Consider the following 16,057-nt stretch of genomic DNA (forward strand, 5'->3'; position numbering starts at 1 on the left):
CATTCATAAAAAAGACAAGACAAAAGCTTAAAAACACTCTCAGTCCCTGTTGTTCCTAACTCGTATTCTTCTTCCTCCTAGAATGTCCCCTGACTTTCTCCATCTGTGTAACAATCACTAAAAATCTGGTAAACTACATCTTTGAAACATTGAAATGTTAATCCCTGGAAATACTTACATTAATTTTTACTTGGGGGTACAACTCTCAAGTCTGCTCTTCTAAAGCGTTTCAAGTAAAATTTAGAAATCGCTATTCTGGTGGTTTTGCTATGTATAGTACAACCCTGAGGATCTTGTAGAACTGAAAATGTGTTTCAAGTGCAAGGATGTGGTAGAATAAGCAATAAAGTACTCTGCTATTTTGAAGAAAATGATTTAAGTTTCATGAGATTAGAAATGATTTTCTTTAGTACCTGATATTTCTTAATCATGAAAAGTCTTTCTATATAATACATCACTTTTTAATGATATTTTTATTCCTTTGACAGTGGATCTTAAGAGTTTGTGGAGGAATCCTACTTTTATAAGTCACAGAAAGGAAGTGAACTCTGCTCATTTTTCAACTAAGTTTCTATTTGATCCTTATTGTACTATTTTCCATGTTTTGCAACATATGATTTAAGGCTGGCCTAACTTCATTCATTGGTAGAGTACTCACAGAGCAGTAGAACATACAGATCTAATTTTCCTTCAGGAATCTGTCAAGAAAGGAGAGGACAATATGATATAATTGAAAATAAGGTGAAATTAATTGTACTAATTATATATAATATTCTGATTCTTGGTTACAGATAATTTTTCATTATCACATGTACGGACATGGCATTGGAGCGCTCACTTTGATCCAGGTGTCAGTCTCAAACCAAACGAAGGTCCTACTTAACCTCACCGTAGAACAGGGCAATTTCTGGCAGCGGGAAGAATTATCCCTGTCTGGTGATGAGGACTTCCAACTCAAATTTGAAGGCAGAGTTGGGAAAGGCCACCACGGAGATATTGCACTGGATGACATTGTGCTTACAAAGAACTGTCTATCATTCCATCACTCCATGAAAGAAGAACTCAAAGTGCCTCTTCCAGCAGGTACATTTCAATTTGTTTCTGTGGTGCTTTTACAGAGTGGTAGGTGGGAAGGAAGGAAATGGAAAAGAAGTGACATAAACACCTAGTAAATCATTGTTTTCATAAAGAAAAATCTTTTTGAACCTAAAATGTTATCTTTCAAGGCTTTACTCATAAACTTGTCTTCCAACATTTCTCCAAGCTTTGGTATATTTACCAGTTCCCCAGTTCCTAGTTTAGTCAATTTCTTCTTAGATCAATAAACTAAGACTCCTTTGTTTTCAGTCTGATTCATAATTCAGTCCTTAGTAAATATTGATTCACTCTTAATACAATATAAGAACATCAGGAACAGACTTACTCAATTTTAATTAGATATTACTGTGATTATGTTATTTACTTTATTCTTTTTAGACCAATACTTTATTCATTTGAATGTTGAGTTTATATATTTAAATAGTTTAGATGATTGAATATGTCCATCCATTCACCTAAAAATTTAGGGGTAATTTGTCTAAATAATTAGATTATTGGTAGATGTCCAATATTATACATACAGTGACAATATTGTAAGAAGTGGAAATAGCAAGTAGCATTAATTCATATAAAATATTAGAGGATGAGATGAAAATGCAGTATATAGTGTTACAATGACAAAACAACAAATTTGGGGACTTCCCTGGAGGTCCAGTGGTTAAGACTCTGCACTCTCAATGTAGGGGCCATGGGTTCGATCCCTCACCTGGGAACTAAGCTCCCACATGCTGCATGGTGTGGCAAAAAACAAATTTTATCTGTTGATAATATGGCATATATTAATATTTAAACCATGAGTTTGGAGTAGAAAATAAAAGTGCCATTCATTTTGTATATAAATTATATCTTGTAACTAACAAAAACAGAAGTGCTTTAAGAAGAATGACCTAATTTGTTTGTACTGATTTTTAACATGGTGGGTGGAATGGGGAACACTGCCATTTCTGCCATAACTTCCTCATACATTTTAAAGGGAGTGTTTTAATTTGGTTAAGAGTAGGTTTCTAGATAAATATTTTCCCATTGACACATAGTTAAGCCAGGCTCCTTGCCTGATGTTTCCAGCACTATATGAAATAGTACAGAGGAAAAGAAACATTTCAAGACTCTGTTGAGGGGTAAGTATACTTATGTGAATTTAATGTAAAAGAATTTCAGATACCTCAGACTAATCTACTTTCTTTTTATTTTTTAACATCTTTATTGGAGTATAATTGCTGTACAATGTTGTGTTAGTTTCTGCTGTATAACAAAGTGAATCAGTTATATGCAAACATATATCCCCATATCCCCTCCCTTTTGAGTCTCCCTCCCACCCTCCTTATCCCACCCCTCTAGGTGGTCACAAAGCACTGAACTGATCTCCCTGTGCTATGCAGCTGCTTCCCACTAGTTATCTATTTTACATTTGGTAATGTATAAAGGTCAGTGTTGCTCTTTCACTTCGTACCAGCTTACCTTCCCCCACCCCGTGTCCTCAAGTCCAGTCTCCGTATCTCTGTCTTTATTCCAGAACTGCCCCTGGGTTCATCAGAACCATTTTTTAAAACTCCATATATATGTGTTAGCATACAGTATTTGTTTTTCTCTTTCTGAGTTACTTCACTCTGTATGACAGACTCTAGGTCCATCCGCATCGCTACAAATAACTCAATTTAATTTCTTTTTATGGCTGAGTAATATTCCATTGTATATATGTGCCACATCTTCTTTATCCATTCATCTGTCGATGGACACCTAGGTTGCTTCCATGTCCTGGCTATTGTAAATAGAGCTGCAATGAACATTGTGGTACATGACACTTTTTGAATTATGGTTTTCTCAGGGTATATGCCCAGTAGTGGGATGGCTGGGTCATATGGTAGCTCTATTTTTAGTTTTTAAGGAATTTCCTTACTGTTCTCTGTAGTGGCTGTATCAATTTACATTCCCACCAACAGTGCAAGAGGGTTCCCTTCTCTCCACACCCTCTCCTGCCTTTACTGTTTGTAGATATTTTGATGATGGCCATTCTCACTGGTGTGAGGTGATACCTTGTTGTAGTATTGATTTGCATTTCTCTAATGATTAATGATGTTGAGCATTCTTTCATGTATTTGTTGGCAGTCTGTATATCTTCTTTGGAGAAATGTCTCTTTAGGTGTTCTGCCCATTTTTGGATTGGGTTGTTTGTTTTTTGATATTGAGCTACATGAGCTCCTTGTGAATTTTGGAGATTAATCCTTCGTCAGTTGCTTCATTTTCCAATATTTTCTCCCATTCTGAGGGTTGTCTTTTCATCTTGTTTATGGTTTCCTTTGCTGTGCAAAAGCTTTTAAGTTTCATTAGGTCCCATTTGTTTATTTTTGTATTTATTTCTATTTCTCTAGGATGTGGGTCGAAAAGGATCTTGCAGTGATTTATGTCATGGAGTGTTCTGCTTATGTTTTCCTCTAAGAGTTTGATAGTGTATGGCCTTACATTTAGGTCTTTAATCCATTTTGAGTTTATTTTTGTGTATGGTGTTAGGAAGTGTTCTAATTTCATTCTTTTACATGTAGCTGTCCAGTTTTCCCAGTACCACTTATTGAAGAGGCTTTCTTTTCTCCATTGTATATACTCTTGCCTCCTTTATCAAAGATAAGGTGACCATATGTGCATGGGTTTATCTCTGGGCTTTCTATCCTATTCCACTGATCTATATTTCTGTTTTTGTGCCAGTACCATACTGTCTTGATTACTGTAGCTTTGTAGTAGAGCTTGAAGTCAAGGAGGCTGATACCTCCAGCTCCATTTTTCTTTTTCAAGATTGCTTTGGCTATTAGGGGTCTTTTGTGTTTCCATACAAATTGTGAAAGATTTTGTTCTATTTCTGTGAAAAATGCCATTGGTAGTTTGATAGCGATTGTGCTGAATCTGTAGATTGCTTTGGGTAGTATAGTCATTTTCATAGTGTTGATTCTGCCAATCCAAGAACATGGTATATCTCTCCATCTGTTTGTATCATCTTTAATTTCTTTCATCAGTGTCTTATAGTTTTCTGTATACATACAGGTCTTTTTTCTCCTTAAGTAGGTTTACTCCTAGGTATTTTACTCTTTTTGTTGCAGTGGTAAATGGGAGCATTTACTTAATTTCTGTTTCAGATTTTTCATCATTAGTGTATAGGAATGCAAGAGATTTCTGTGCATTAATTTTGTATCTTGCTACTCTACCAAATTCATTGATTAGCTCTAGTAGTTTTCTGGTGGTGTCTTTAGGATTCTCTATGTATAGTATCATATCATCTGCAAACACTGACAGTATAACTTCTTTTCCAATTTGGATTCCTTTTATTTCTTTTTCTCTTCTGATTGTTGTTGCTAAAACTTGCAAAACTATGTTGAATAATAGTGTTGAGAGCGGGCAATCTTGTCTTGTTTCTGATCTTAGAGGAAATGACTTCGGTTTTTCACCATTGCGAATGATGTTGGCTGTGGGTTTGTCATATATGGCCTTTATTATGTTGAGGTAAGTTCCCTCTATGCCTACCTTCTAGAAACTTTTTATCATAAACGGGTGTTGATCTTTGTCGAAAGCTTTTTCTGCATCTATTGAGATTATCATATGGTTTTTAGCCTTCTATTTGTTAATATAGTATATCGCATTCATTGATTTGAGTATATTGAAGAATCCTTGCATTCCTGGGATCAGCCCACTTGATCATGGTGTATGATCCTTTTAATGTGCTGTTGGATTCTGCTTGCTAGTATTTTGTTGAGGATTTTTGCATCTATGTTCTTCAGTGATATTGGCCTGTAGTTTTCTTTCATTGTGACATCTTAGTCTGGTTTTGGTATCAGAGTGATGGTTGCCTTATAGAATGAGTTTGGGTGTGTTCCTCCCTCTGCTATATATTGGAAGAGTTTGAGAAGGAGAGGTGTTAGCTCTTCTCTAAGTGTTTGATAGAATTTGCATGTGAAGCCATCTGGTCCAGGGCTTTTGTTTGTTGGAAGATTTTTAATTACAGTTTCAATTTCAGTGCTTGTGATTGGTCTGTTCATATTTTCTATTTCTTCCTGTTTCCATATCGGAAGGTTGTGCATTTCTAAGGGTTTGTCCATTTCTTCCAGGTTGTCCATTTTATTGGCATATAGTTGCTTGTAGTAATCTCTCATGATCCTTTGTATTTCTGCCGTGTCAATTGTTACTTCTTCTTTTTCATTTCTAATTCTGTTGATTTGAGTCTTCTCCCTTTTTGTCTTGATGAGTCTGGCTAATGTTTTATCAATTTTGTTTATCATCTCAAAAAACCAGCGTTTAGTTTTAATGATCTTTGCTGTCATTTGCTTCATTTCTTTTTCATTTATTTCTGATCTGACCTTTATGGTTTCTTTCCTTCTGCTAACTTTGTGGTTTTTTGTTCTTCTTCCTCTAATTGCTGTAGGTTTAAGGTTATGTTGGTTTTTTGAGATGTTTTTTACTTGAGGTAGGATTGTATTGAATTAAACTTCCCTCTTAGAACTGCTTTTGCTGCATCCCATAGGTTTTAGACCATTGTGTTTTCATTGTCTTTTGTCTCTAGGTATTTTTTGATTTCCTCATTGATTTCTTCAGTGATCTTTTGGTTATTTAGTAGTGTATTGTTTAGCCTCCCTGTGCTTGTATTTTTCCAGATTTTATCCTGTAATTGATATCTAGTCTCATAGCATTGTGGTCAGAAAAGATACTTGATATGATTCCAATTTTCTTAAATTTACCAAGGTTTGATTTGTGACCCAAGATATGATCTATCCTGGAGAATGTTCCATGAGCACTTGAGAAGAATGTGTATTCTGTTGTTTTTTGGATGGAATGTCCTATAAATATCAATTAAGTCCATCTTGTTTAATGTGTCATTTAAAGCTTGTGTTTCCTTATTTATTTTCATTTTGGATGACCTGTCCATTGGTGAAAGTGGGATGTTAAAGTCCCCTACTATATCTGTGTTACTGTCAATTTCCTCTTTTATGGCTGTTAGCATTTGTCTTATGTATTGAGGTGCCCCTATGTTGGGTGCATAAATATTTACAGTTGTTATATCATCTTCTTGGATTGATCCCTTGATCATTATGTAGTGTCCTTCTTTGTCTCTTGTAAAGTCTATTTTGTCTGATATGAGAATTGCTACTCCAGCTTTCTTTTGATTTCCATTTGCATGGATAATCTTTTTCCATCCCTTCACTTTCAGTCTTTTTGTGTCCCTAGGTCTGAAGTGCATCTCTTGCAGACAGCACATATATGGGTTTGCTTTTGTATCCATTCAGTCAGTCTGTGTCTTTTGGTTGGAGCATTTAATCCATTTACATTTAAGGTAATTATCAATATCTATGTTCTATTACCATTTTCTTAATTGTTTTGGGTTTGTTTTTGTAGGTCTTTTCCTTCCCTTGTGTTTCCTGCCTAGAGAAGTTCCTTTAGCATTTGTTATAAAGGTGGTTTGGTGGTGCTGAATTATCTTAACTTTTGCTTGTCTGTAAAGGTTTTAATTTCTCCATCGAATCTGAATGAGATCCTTGTTGGGTAGAGTAACCTTGGTTGTAGGTTTTTCCCTTTCATCACTTTAAATATGTCCTGCCACTCCCTTCTGTCTTGCAGAGTTTCTGCTGAAAGTTCAGTTGTTAATCTTATGGGGATTCCCTTGTATGTTATTTGTTGCTTTTCCCTTGCTGCCTTTAGTATTTTTTCTTTGTGTTTAATTTTTGATAGTTTGATTAATATCTGTCTTGGCATGTTTCTCTTTGGATTTATCCTATATGGGACTCTCTGTGCTTCCTGGACTTGATTCACTATTTCCTTTCTTCCCATGTTAGGGAAGTTTTCAACTATAATCTCTTCAAATATTTTCTCATACCCTTTCTTTTTCTCTTCTCCTTCTGGACCCATATAATTTGAATATTGGTTCATTTAATGTTGTCCCATATGTCTCTGAGACTGTCCTCAATTCTTTTCATTCTTTTTTCTTTATTGTGCTCTGTGGTAGTTATTTCCACTATTTTATCTTCCAGGTCACTTATCTGTTCTTCTTCCTCATTTATTCTGCTATTGATTTCTTCTAGAATATTTTTAATTTCAGCAGCTGTGTTGTTCATCACTGTTTGTTCTTTAGTTCTTCTAGATCTTTTTTAAATGTTTCTTTTATTTTCTCCATTCTATTTCTGCAATTTTGGATCATCTTTACTATCATTACTCTCAATTCTTTTTCAGGTAGGTTGCCTATTTCTTCTTCATTTATTTGGTTTTGTAGATTTTTACCTTGCTCCTTCTTCTGTAACATATTATTTTGTCTTTTTTTTTTTTTTTTCTTTGCTGGGTGATGCTGTATTCCTCTCTTACTTGTTGTTTGGCCTGAGACGTCCAGCACTGGAGTTTGCAGGCAGTTGGATAGAGCCTGTTCTTGGTGCTGAGATGAGGACCTCCAGGAGGCCTCACTCTGATTAATATTCCCTTGGGTCTGAGGTTCTCTTTTAGTCCAGCATTTTGGACTCACAGCTCCCACCATAGGCGTTCCGGTCCAACCTCTGGCCTGGGAACCAAAATCCTGCAAGCTTTGTGGCACAGTTAAAAAAAAAAAATGAAGGAGGAAAGAAAAAAAGGAGCAGTACAATATCAAAGAATAAAAAATAAAATAAAATTAGAAAGATAAAAAATATATTAGGAAAAATATCACTGTAATGGAAATAACTGCAACAAGGTACAATAAATCCACAACAGAAAATATAAAAAATTTTTTAAAATTTCAAAAAAGGGGGTGGGGAATAAGCCAAAAGGACAGACAATAACGAAGTATAAAGAATAAAATAAAATAGAAAAATAAAAGATTTATTAGGAAAAATAAAAATATAAAAGAATCAATAAGAATGAATCTACAAGGTAAAACAGAACCCCAGTCTAAAAGAGGGGGAAAAAAAAAAAAACCCTTGGCTGTGGGGGCGGAGTTTAAGTGGGGCTGGAACTTAGGCAGGGGCATGGTTTAGGGTGGGGCGGGACCTAGGCAGGTGGGGGAGCGATGTTCAAGTATGTGGCGGGTCCTCTGCTTAGTACCTGTACAGAAGGGGAGAGGCAGCATGTCGAAAGGAGTACCTCTGGAGTGTGGAGTTCTGGAGTTTGGAGATAAGGCGCTGGGTGAGGGTATGTGGGTGGGGTTTAGGCCCAGTGCATTGGAGGGGATCTCCAAGTGTAGAGGTGGGGCCCTAGGTGGGGGTGTAGGGTCAGGGCTTGGACTCTACGTGGCAGGAGGGAGGCTCCGAGGGCAGAGGTTTAGGCCCAGGAACCCACAGGCTCCCCGGTGCCTAAGTGGACAAGGAAAGCACTGGCCGCGTTCCCTCCTGTTCCTTTGTGCCCCTCCCCCACCGTCTCCACCAGGGTCTCCCTGTCACCCTTCTACCCCTAACCGTGGGTGGGTTCCGCTGGGTGTAGGAACTCCTACCCTCCCTTGCTGCCCCTCAAGCGTGCTGATCCCAGAGGTCCGGCCTTTACTTTTACTCCCCGCTTCCCTCCCTCCCACTCCCTCAGGACCTGCGTGGCTGGAGGGGGCCTCAGTGGGCAGAGGATCAGGCCCGGGATCTCAGCAGGTTCCTGGGGGCCCAAGTGGGCAGGGGAATCCTGGCCACGCTCTCTTTTGATCCTCTGCTCTCCCAGCGGTTCCCCAATTTCCCCCTTTGGGCATGGGATCCCTTCCTCCCCCCCAGCCACCCCTCAGGGGCACCTGCCTCCACTTCTCCTCCCCCTTCACTCCCCCCATACCCCACATCCTACCTGGTCACTGGGGCTTCCTCCTGTCCCCTTAGGTGTCCGTGGTCCCCCACTGGTGCCTGGTAGGTGCCCTAGTTGTGAGGAGATGCGAATTCCGCATCCTCCTAGTATGCCAACTTGACTCCACCCCTAATCTATTTTCTTGAGAAAACCTTCACCTTTCATTCTGTGTAGGAGGTTTGTTGGCAGCTATGCTAGCTCTTGTACAGGTCTGGCCTTTTAAATAAGAAATTTTTGATCGTAATAAAAAGTAATCTCATAGCATCCAAGTAGTGAGGGAGCAAAAGTTTTATGTTGAACCACATTAAACTTTAGCGAACAGCTACTAAGTGGGATGTCAGAGGAACAAACCAGTCTCATTGGGAATTTAAAATTTTTAAATCTGTGAAATCTGGAATAAAGTTTCTTAAACAAAAAAAGCTTCCAAAAGGAAAATTTAAAAATATATACAAAGTGGTATAAATTATATATTAATTATAAAATTAAGGGCATATATTGCTAGAGTAATTTGTATATCCTTTTGCTATTTTAGGTGTTTATTAAAAATTTTGATGAATAGAAAATAGGAGAATCTCTGCTCTTAAGAATATCTCAACATGGTAATGGAGAATGGGAAAAACATCTCAAATAACTCTAATATTAGGTTGGATATAATAAAGTGCCAGGAAAAATATATAAAACTTTATGAGGATGTAAAGAAGATAAAACATCCAGTGGAGGGAGCTAATTTGAGACTTCTGCACAGGATGGGCAGGAGTTTGAAAACACACTTGGAGCTCATAGAAGGGAAACCCTTTGCGGCACAGGGAGACCAAGCGTGAGCACAGTCGGACCATATAATGAATGAGGTGGGGAGAGCACTGTGGGCAGGCCCTAAGGCACAAGGCAGAGCAGAGATTGTGTCATGCAAACCTTGGGGGTGGATGTGGGCGGGTAGTTTGACTGAAGCAGGACCTTGTGTAGAAGTATCTCAGATAATTTCCTTTATAAAGCTAAACTGGGTTTGAAATGGGAACTACACTGGGACCACCTTGAGTATCAATTTTTTTCCTCAAAATGAACATACACTGAAAGGATACTGAATGGTCTTAGAAAACAAGCATACAAAAAAGAATGAAAGAATACAAAGTGAGCCCAAAAGAGATACAGTATTCATTCATCGGAGGTATGATAACTGGTAGGGATGGCTGCAGTAGAAAGAATCTGAGCCAAAAAAAAAAAAAAAAAACAATGAACTGAAAAAACCAATTGCCATTATTTATATTATCAGGAGCGTTCTGAAAATTGAGGTGAAATAATTTAATGTTTTCATAGCTATCTCAGCTGTGACGCTTACATGCAAATGCAGCAAATAAAAAAAATGCTTATGGAGTTAACATTCCTAAAAACTACTCGATGTACCTTTATGTACCTCCAGGAATTCAAAGTATATGCCTTTCTCTTGGTAGGAGTGAAAAGCTAAGCATTTTCAGACTCAAACTGTGAAATGATTCAGAAAAACTGACTGCATCGTGAGTTCAGAGGACTCTTTTTGGAGTCTTTGACATTTTAAAGGAAGGCAGTATGTATGTGTACATATATGTATATAAGTGTATATATGTATACACTTGTGTATATAAGTATATATGTATTTAAATATACCTGGCGGGGTATCCTGAACAAATAAAAAGGAAAAGCCAAACTGATTTTTATTGATCTTAATGAAAGTTGGTGCAAGAGAATTCAGGAATAACACCGACGTTTAGCAGAAGTATAATACAAGCCACAAATGTAAGCCACATGTCTAATTTCACATTTGCTAGTAGTAATGTTTAAAAAAAGTGAAGTTAATTTTTAGAATATATTTGCATTAACTCAGTATACCCAAAATATTATCATTTTAACACAAAAACAATGTAAGATAATAATGAGTTATTTTATATTCTTGTTTTCATATTAAGTCTTTAAATCCAGTGTGTATTTTATACCTGCAGCCCGTCTCAATTTGGATTAGCCACATTTTGATTGTTCAGTAGCCTCTCGTGGCTAGTGGCTACCCCAGTGGACAGCACAGGAGATGAAGTGAATACTGTAGGGCACTTTCATGTCTGTCCTTGACAATGGGGTTCCATTAGTCAGGGTAAAATTTGTGAATTCTCAAGAATTGCAGTTGTATTCTTATTTGAATAGAAGCAAAAAAATATACTCCTAGGCTAAATGGGAAAGCACAGGTACCATATTCTAGTGGACTAGGTACTAATTTCAGACTTTCTTCTTACTAGCTATATGTTGTACAACTTCTCTGAGACTCAATTTCCTCATCTATAAAGCAGAGAGGACCTATTTCTTAGGTTCTTAGACTCTTAAAAATAAAAAGAGGCAATCACCTACATAATTTACCTAGTCTCATGTCTGGTATACGGTAGGCATTTATTCAATAAGAATCATATCATTTTACATTATCCTATACTTTGGGCATCTTTACCAGTATTCCTTAGACGGAGTAGGCATTTGAGTGTAAGCCTCCATTATTTGCATTTTATTAAGGATATATTTCTACCATTTGTGTTAGCAAAATTTTCTTTCTTGCAGAGATCACAAACATATAATTATTTTATATTACATTGTAATCACTCAATCTTATCATTTATTGAAAACATCTCTAATTCAGTATTTTTGATTTGTCGTGACTGATGTGTGTGTATCTTTGAAATGTTTAATGTTTCTCAGTTTCTCATTACTGCAAAAACACTTAACTTGGGACTTTCACAGATTAAAGAAGGCTAAATGGCGTTACATTCCACAAGCAGTGGCTACATCCATTAAACTTTTGGAAGTGACTTTAATTCATGCACACTTTTCACCTATATTCATGTACGTAGGCTAACAACATCGTCAAGGACAGGTTAAAATAGAAAAGACAAGAGGAGGCAAAACATATATATTTAGGAAGATGCAATTGAACTGAATCTGGAATCAGTGATTCTAATCAGTCAAATAAGACCCAGAGTTTTTTTAGCAAAAGTAATTTTAAGTTATTATTGAGTCTCTAGAAGTTATATTTAAGAGCGTATTTTGATGGCAATTTTGTTAATTGCTAAATGATGATGGATAAAAATAATTGTTTAAAGAATTTTAATAAGAAAAAGATAACCAAGATTCCTCTCCTAAATGTCCATATGCAGATTCAGCCGCTATCATATTCTCTGTGTTATTGGCAGATATTTAATAAAAAGTTTCAGTATAATAAGGACAGGGATGAAGTCTTACTTTGTGTGGGACATGTGCATGTGTATTTTAAATCCCCATGGTAATTTCCAAATGTGAGTTATACAGCAATTATATTTTGGGATATAACATGGGAATCAACTTTTGTTTAAGAAAATGTATGTAAGGCAATGGGGGGCTGAATGGATTAGCTTCTCTTTGAGGTCAAGGATTTCCCTGAAATACTTGGCAGTAATTTATTCATTTATCCATTCTACTGATGAGAATGCTGACATAGCAACTCAGAGTCCTGAGTTAGGGAAATCTGGCTGATTGTACTCAGCTTTATAATTTAGTGAACGCTGTACACAATGTTTAGTGCAAAGTGCATGTGTTTGAGGTTTAAAGAGATGAATTTGGACTTTTGTACTGCTTACTGCCCATGAAATGTCACCTGATCTACTAACCTCTCTCTTATCTCTTACCTATTTCTTATCTATATTTCTTATCTATAAAAATGGGGCTATTGGAATCTATTTCTGAGTGATTTGAAAGATAACTGAGATCATGTATAGTATGTTTTAAACAACCATTGGCATACAGTCAGTGTTTAGTAAATGTTATCTCCCTTTTTTCAGCAAGTCCTCTTCCCTGCTGAAGAGATTATGTAATTAAAGTGTGCATAAGTTGAAATTTCTTAAAAGCATGCTGTATACTTGCTAGTTTTCCTTCATCATGTTCCATTCATTGCTTAAAGCAAAGGTTCAGACCTCCTCTGCCCCTCCTATTCCCTTCAAAGAATTTACTCACAAAAGAGCTGGCTTCGAAGACGTAGATTTAAAAAATAATTAAAGAGCTCTTATAATAGCTCACTGAAGGATTCACTACTATGTTTGTTCATGTAAACATGTAATGTTAGTCTAAGGAAGACTCAAAACACCAGCTAATCAAAATGATAGACATCACTGGCTTGAAAGAATTTATGGCTCTTATAAATGTAGGGATAAACATAATACCTTTATTGGTGTTCCTCTGTGTTTCATTTGCATTTTTAGAACTTAGTTGGGGTTAGATGGGTAGATGTGTCATACATTATAATTTTCACACTTAAATAATGGGAAATTGGCTATGGATATAACATTTCAAAACAGAACGTCTGAATTTTAGAAATACATTACTAACGGTATGTAGGAAGGAGCTATACTTGAAGTTTTCAAGGGGACATGATGGTAGATACGTTTGGACAGCACTTGGACTTGTGAGGGTTCAGATTTGAATTGGCAGAAATGGACTGGGACTTATAAAGTCTGAAAGCTGTATTTCTTTTGTGCTGCCTACGTCTGTTGAAAAAATACTCATCTTGTGTTCATGGATGTAATAATAATAGCCTAGGTAACTCTATAGCCTCTCCTTTCTCCTTTAGTACAATACATTTTTTTTTTCTGGAATCCTTCTGCTTTTTTATATATTTGTTCCAAGGAGAAGTAAAATTTCCTCACTATGGTAGCAAGGTGCCTGCTCAGCCTTCCTCTTTCTTATGTCCCAAATCTCTCTATTGCTAGTGATAACTATATTTTATAAATTGTCCTTCTTCTAATTTCAGATATAATAGAACAGATATTGTATAAGGTTCTCTACAACTTGTATAAAGAACATTCCTGAAAATGCTAGGCAACATTTTTAGAGTATTTAAAATTAGTTATGGTTTTATTTTTTATTCTTAAGATTCCACATATAAGTGATGTCATACAGTATTTGTCTTTCTCTGACTCATTTCACTTAGCATAATGCCCTCCAAGTCCATCCATGCCATTGTAAATGGCAAAATTTCATCTTGTTATGTCTCTGTGTGTGTGTGCGTGTGTGTGTGTGTATTTAAAAAATAAAACAAACTAGTGAATCTAACAAAAAAGAAAAAGACTCACAGACATAGAGAAAAAACTAGTGGTTATCAGTGGGGAGAGGTTAGGGGGAAGGGGCAAGATAGGGATGGGGATTAAGAGGTACAAACTACTATTTTTAAAATAAATAAGCTACAAGGATATATTGTACAACATAGAAAATATAGCCAATATCTTATAATTACTATAAATAGAATATAAGCTTTAAAACTTGTGAATCGCTATGTTGTACACCTGAAATTTATGTAATATTCTACATCAAATATACCTCAGTAAAGAAAAGAAAAAAATAATAAAATTAATTTTGATAAGCTGTTTTATAAATATTTGTCCAGCAGTCTCTCCCTCATTACTTATGAGGGAGAAGCTGCTGAATAAAAGTTAAATAAGTGACATCATTATGTCTTATTTACAAATCTTAGAATGTTTTAGTATAAAGTCGTAATAATAAAGTGTTAATAATGTTGCATATTGTTAATTATAATTCATATTAGTTAATATTGGCATAATATCAGTTTTTAAATTCTCTTTATTTGGTAAGCAACTAATGAATTTTTATTAAAGTTTATTCTTTCATATAGCTTTACTACAGTAGGATTATTATACAAGTTAACTATATAAAAGTAAGTTCTGCTGTCTAAACAAGGTGTCATTTTTTATTGAATCACCCAAGCCTGAAGCTGTGGTAGTCTGCTGTTTGGTCTGAAATACCCATTTTTTTTTCTTGTAGTATGTAAGATATACCTATATTTAGATAGGCACATGGCTGAACATTTCACTGCTGCAATCAATGGAAAAACATGTTATTTCCGTAGGTTGAAATATTCAATAATGTATTATAATTTATGGTAAGGGTATTTAATATTTTTTATGCTTTTGAAAATTATAATTTTTGTAAGTGGTATCTTTAAATTTTTGTTTTCTTTTTGCTGCTGTAATATAGAAAAGCAATTGATTTTTAAAATATTAGCCTTGTATGTGGTAAGGATAAACACATATATTTAGGTAATCTTTAATTTTTCTCAGTAATGTTTTATAGTTTTTATGGAAGGAGCATTATTATATAATATTTTAAATGCTAAAGGCAAATGATTTTCAAAACTAGTCTCTTAATATTTCATTTTCTCTTTGTTTTTGTTCCTGGTATATGCAAATATAATTGCCTTTTATATGTTGACCTTATACTCTTATCAACCCATCTTTAATTCGGGAAAAAAACCCTATATTTCTCAGTTTCCCTTTCAGTGGGTATAGACCATGTGACTAAATTTTAGCCAGTGAAATCTGAAGATACTACATGCACCCTATAGGTTGTACAATTAAAAAGAAGAGACATTCCCTCTATTTTCCATCTCTTCTCCCCACAGGCTGGAATATGGTTGTGATCTTAGTTCATGAGGTTGAGTAATTGCCTCTTTAGCACCCAACAAATAGAAGGAGTTTGGTCTCCCAAACACCAAAGAGCTAGGACATCCGCCCATGGTTGTTCAGCTCACCCTAGTAAGTGAGAGGGGAAAAAACTCTCACTTTGTCACTGTCATCTTGTGGTTTGGAACAGCAGCCAAAATGTATTTCTTAATAAAGGAACTTATTATTTTCAGTTGTTACATGATATGTAATTATGATGTTTATTTGGATGTTGGCTTGTCCCTAGTTACTCTTAGAAGATCTCTAATTTTCCACCTGTCACCAAGAACAATGTTCTGTGATCTCTGTATCGGGCAGTTGGTCTCTTGGGGAGTCAATTACGGGAGTCATTCCTGTGGGAACTCACTGTACATCGCTTCTCCAACTCTTTCAACAGTTTTTTAGATATGTAAGTCTCTCTGTGAAATCACTTTCTGTTTAAAATATTTAGAGTGATTTGTATTATCTGCTTTTAAATGCTGACTGATCTCAGCATTTGGTACCAAACGTTTGATTTTATTGTTTGGATCACTTGTGTTTGTATGAATTTTCTAAACGTGCCATTCTGATTCTAATGATAGAACTTCTTCCCAGACAGTGTGCCAAATGTCACTTAAAAAACCTTGCTTGCCAGCTTTGATTTCAACCCTCTGTTATAATCCTGCAATCTGTTAAGTCAAACTCTGTGTCTGATTTTTGCCTACATCAACCTC

General features: G+C 35.8%; 1 protein-coding gene across 13 annotated transcripts in view; it reads left to right on the forward strand.

Annotated features, from left to right (window-relative positions):
* MALRD1 (MAM and LDL receptor class A domain containing 1) overlaps positions 1-16,057 on the forward strand; it is a gene marked incomplete at its 5' end in the record, with an annotated part of 1,062,652 nt that overhangs the window by 467,769 nt on the left and 578,826 nt on the right. For all 13 annotated transcript variants that reach the window (XM_079915185.1, XM_079915179.1, XM_079915188.1 and 10 more), the window contains one exon: positions 792-1,083. In XM_079915185.1, the coding sequence (XP_079771311.1) occupies positions 792-1,083 (292 nt within the window). The remainder of the gene's footprint in view (positions 1-791; positions 1,084-16,057) is intronic.

This window comes from Stenella coeruleoalba (assembly GCF_951394435.1).
Source record: "Stenella coeruleoalba genome assembly, chromosome: 2".
Taxonomy (NCBI): domain Eukaryota; kingdom Metazoa; phylum Chordata; class Mammalia; order Artiodactyla; family Delphinidae; genus Stenella; species Stenella coeruleoalba.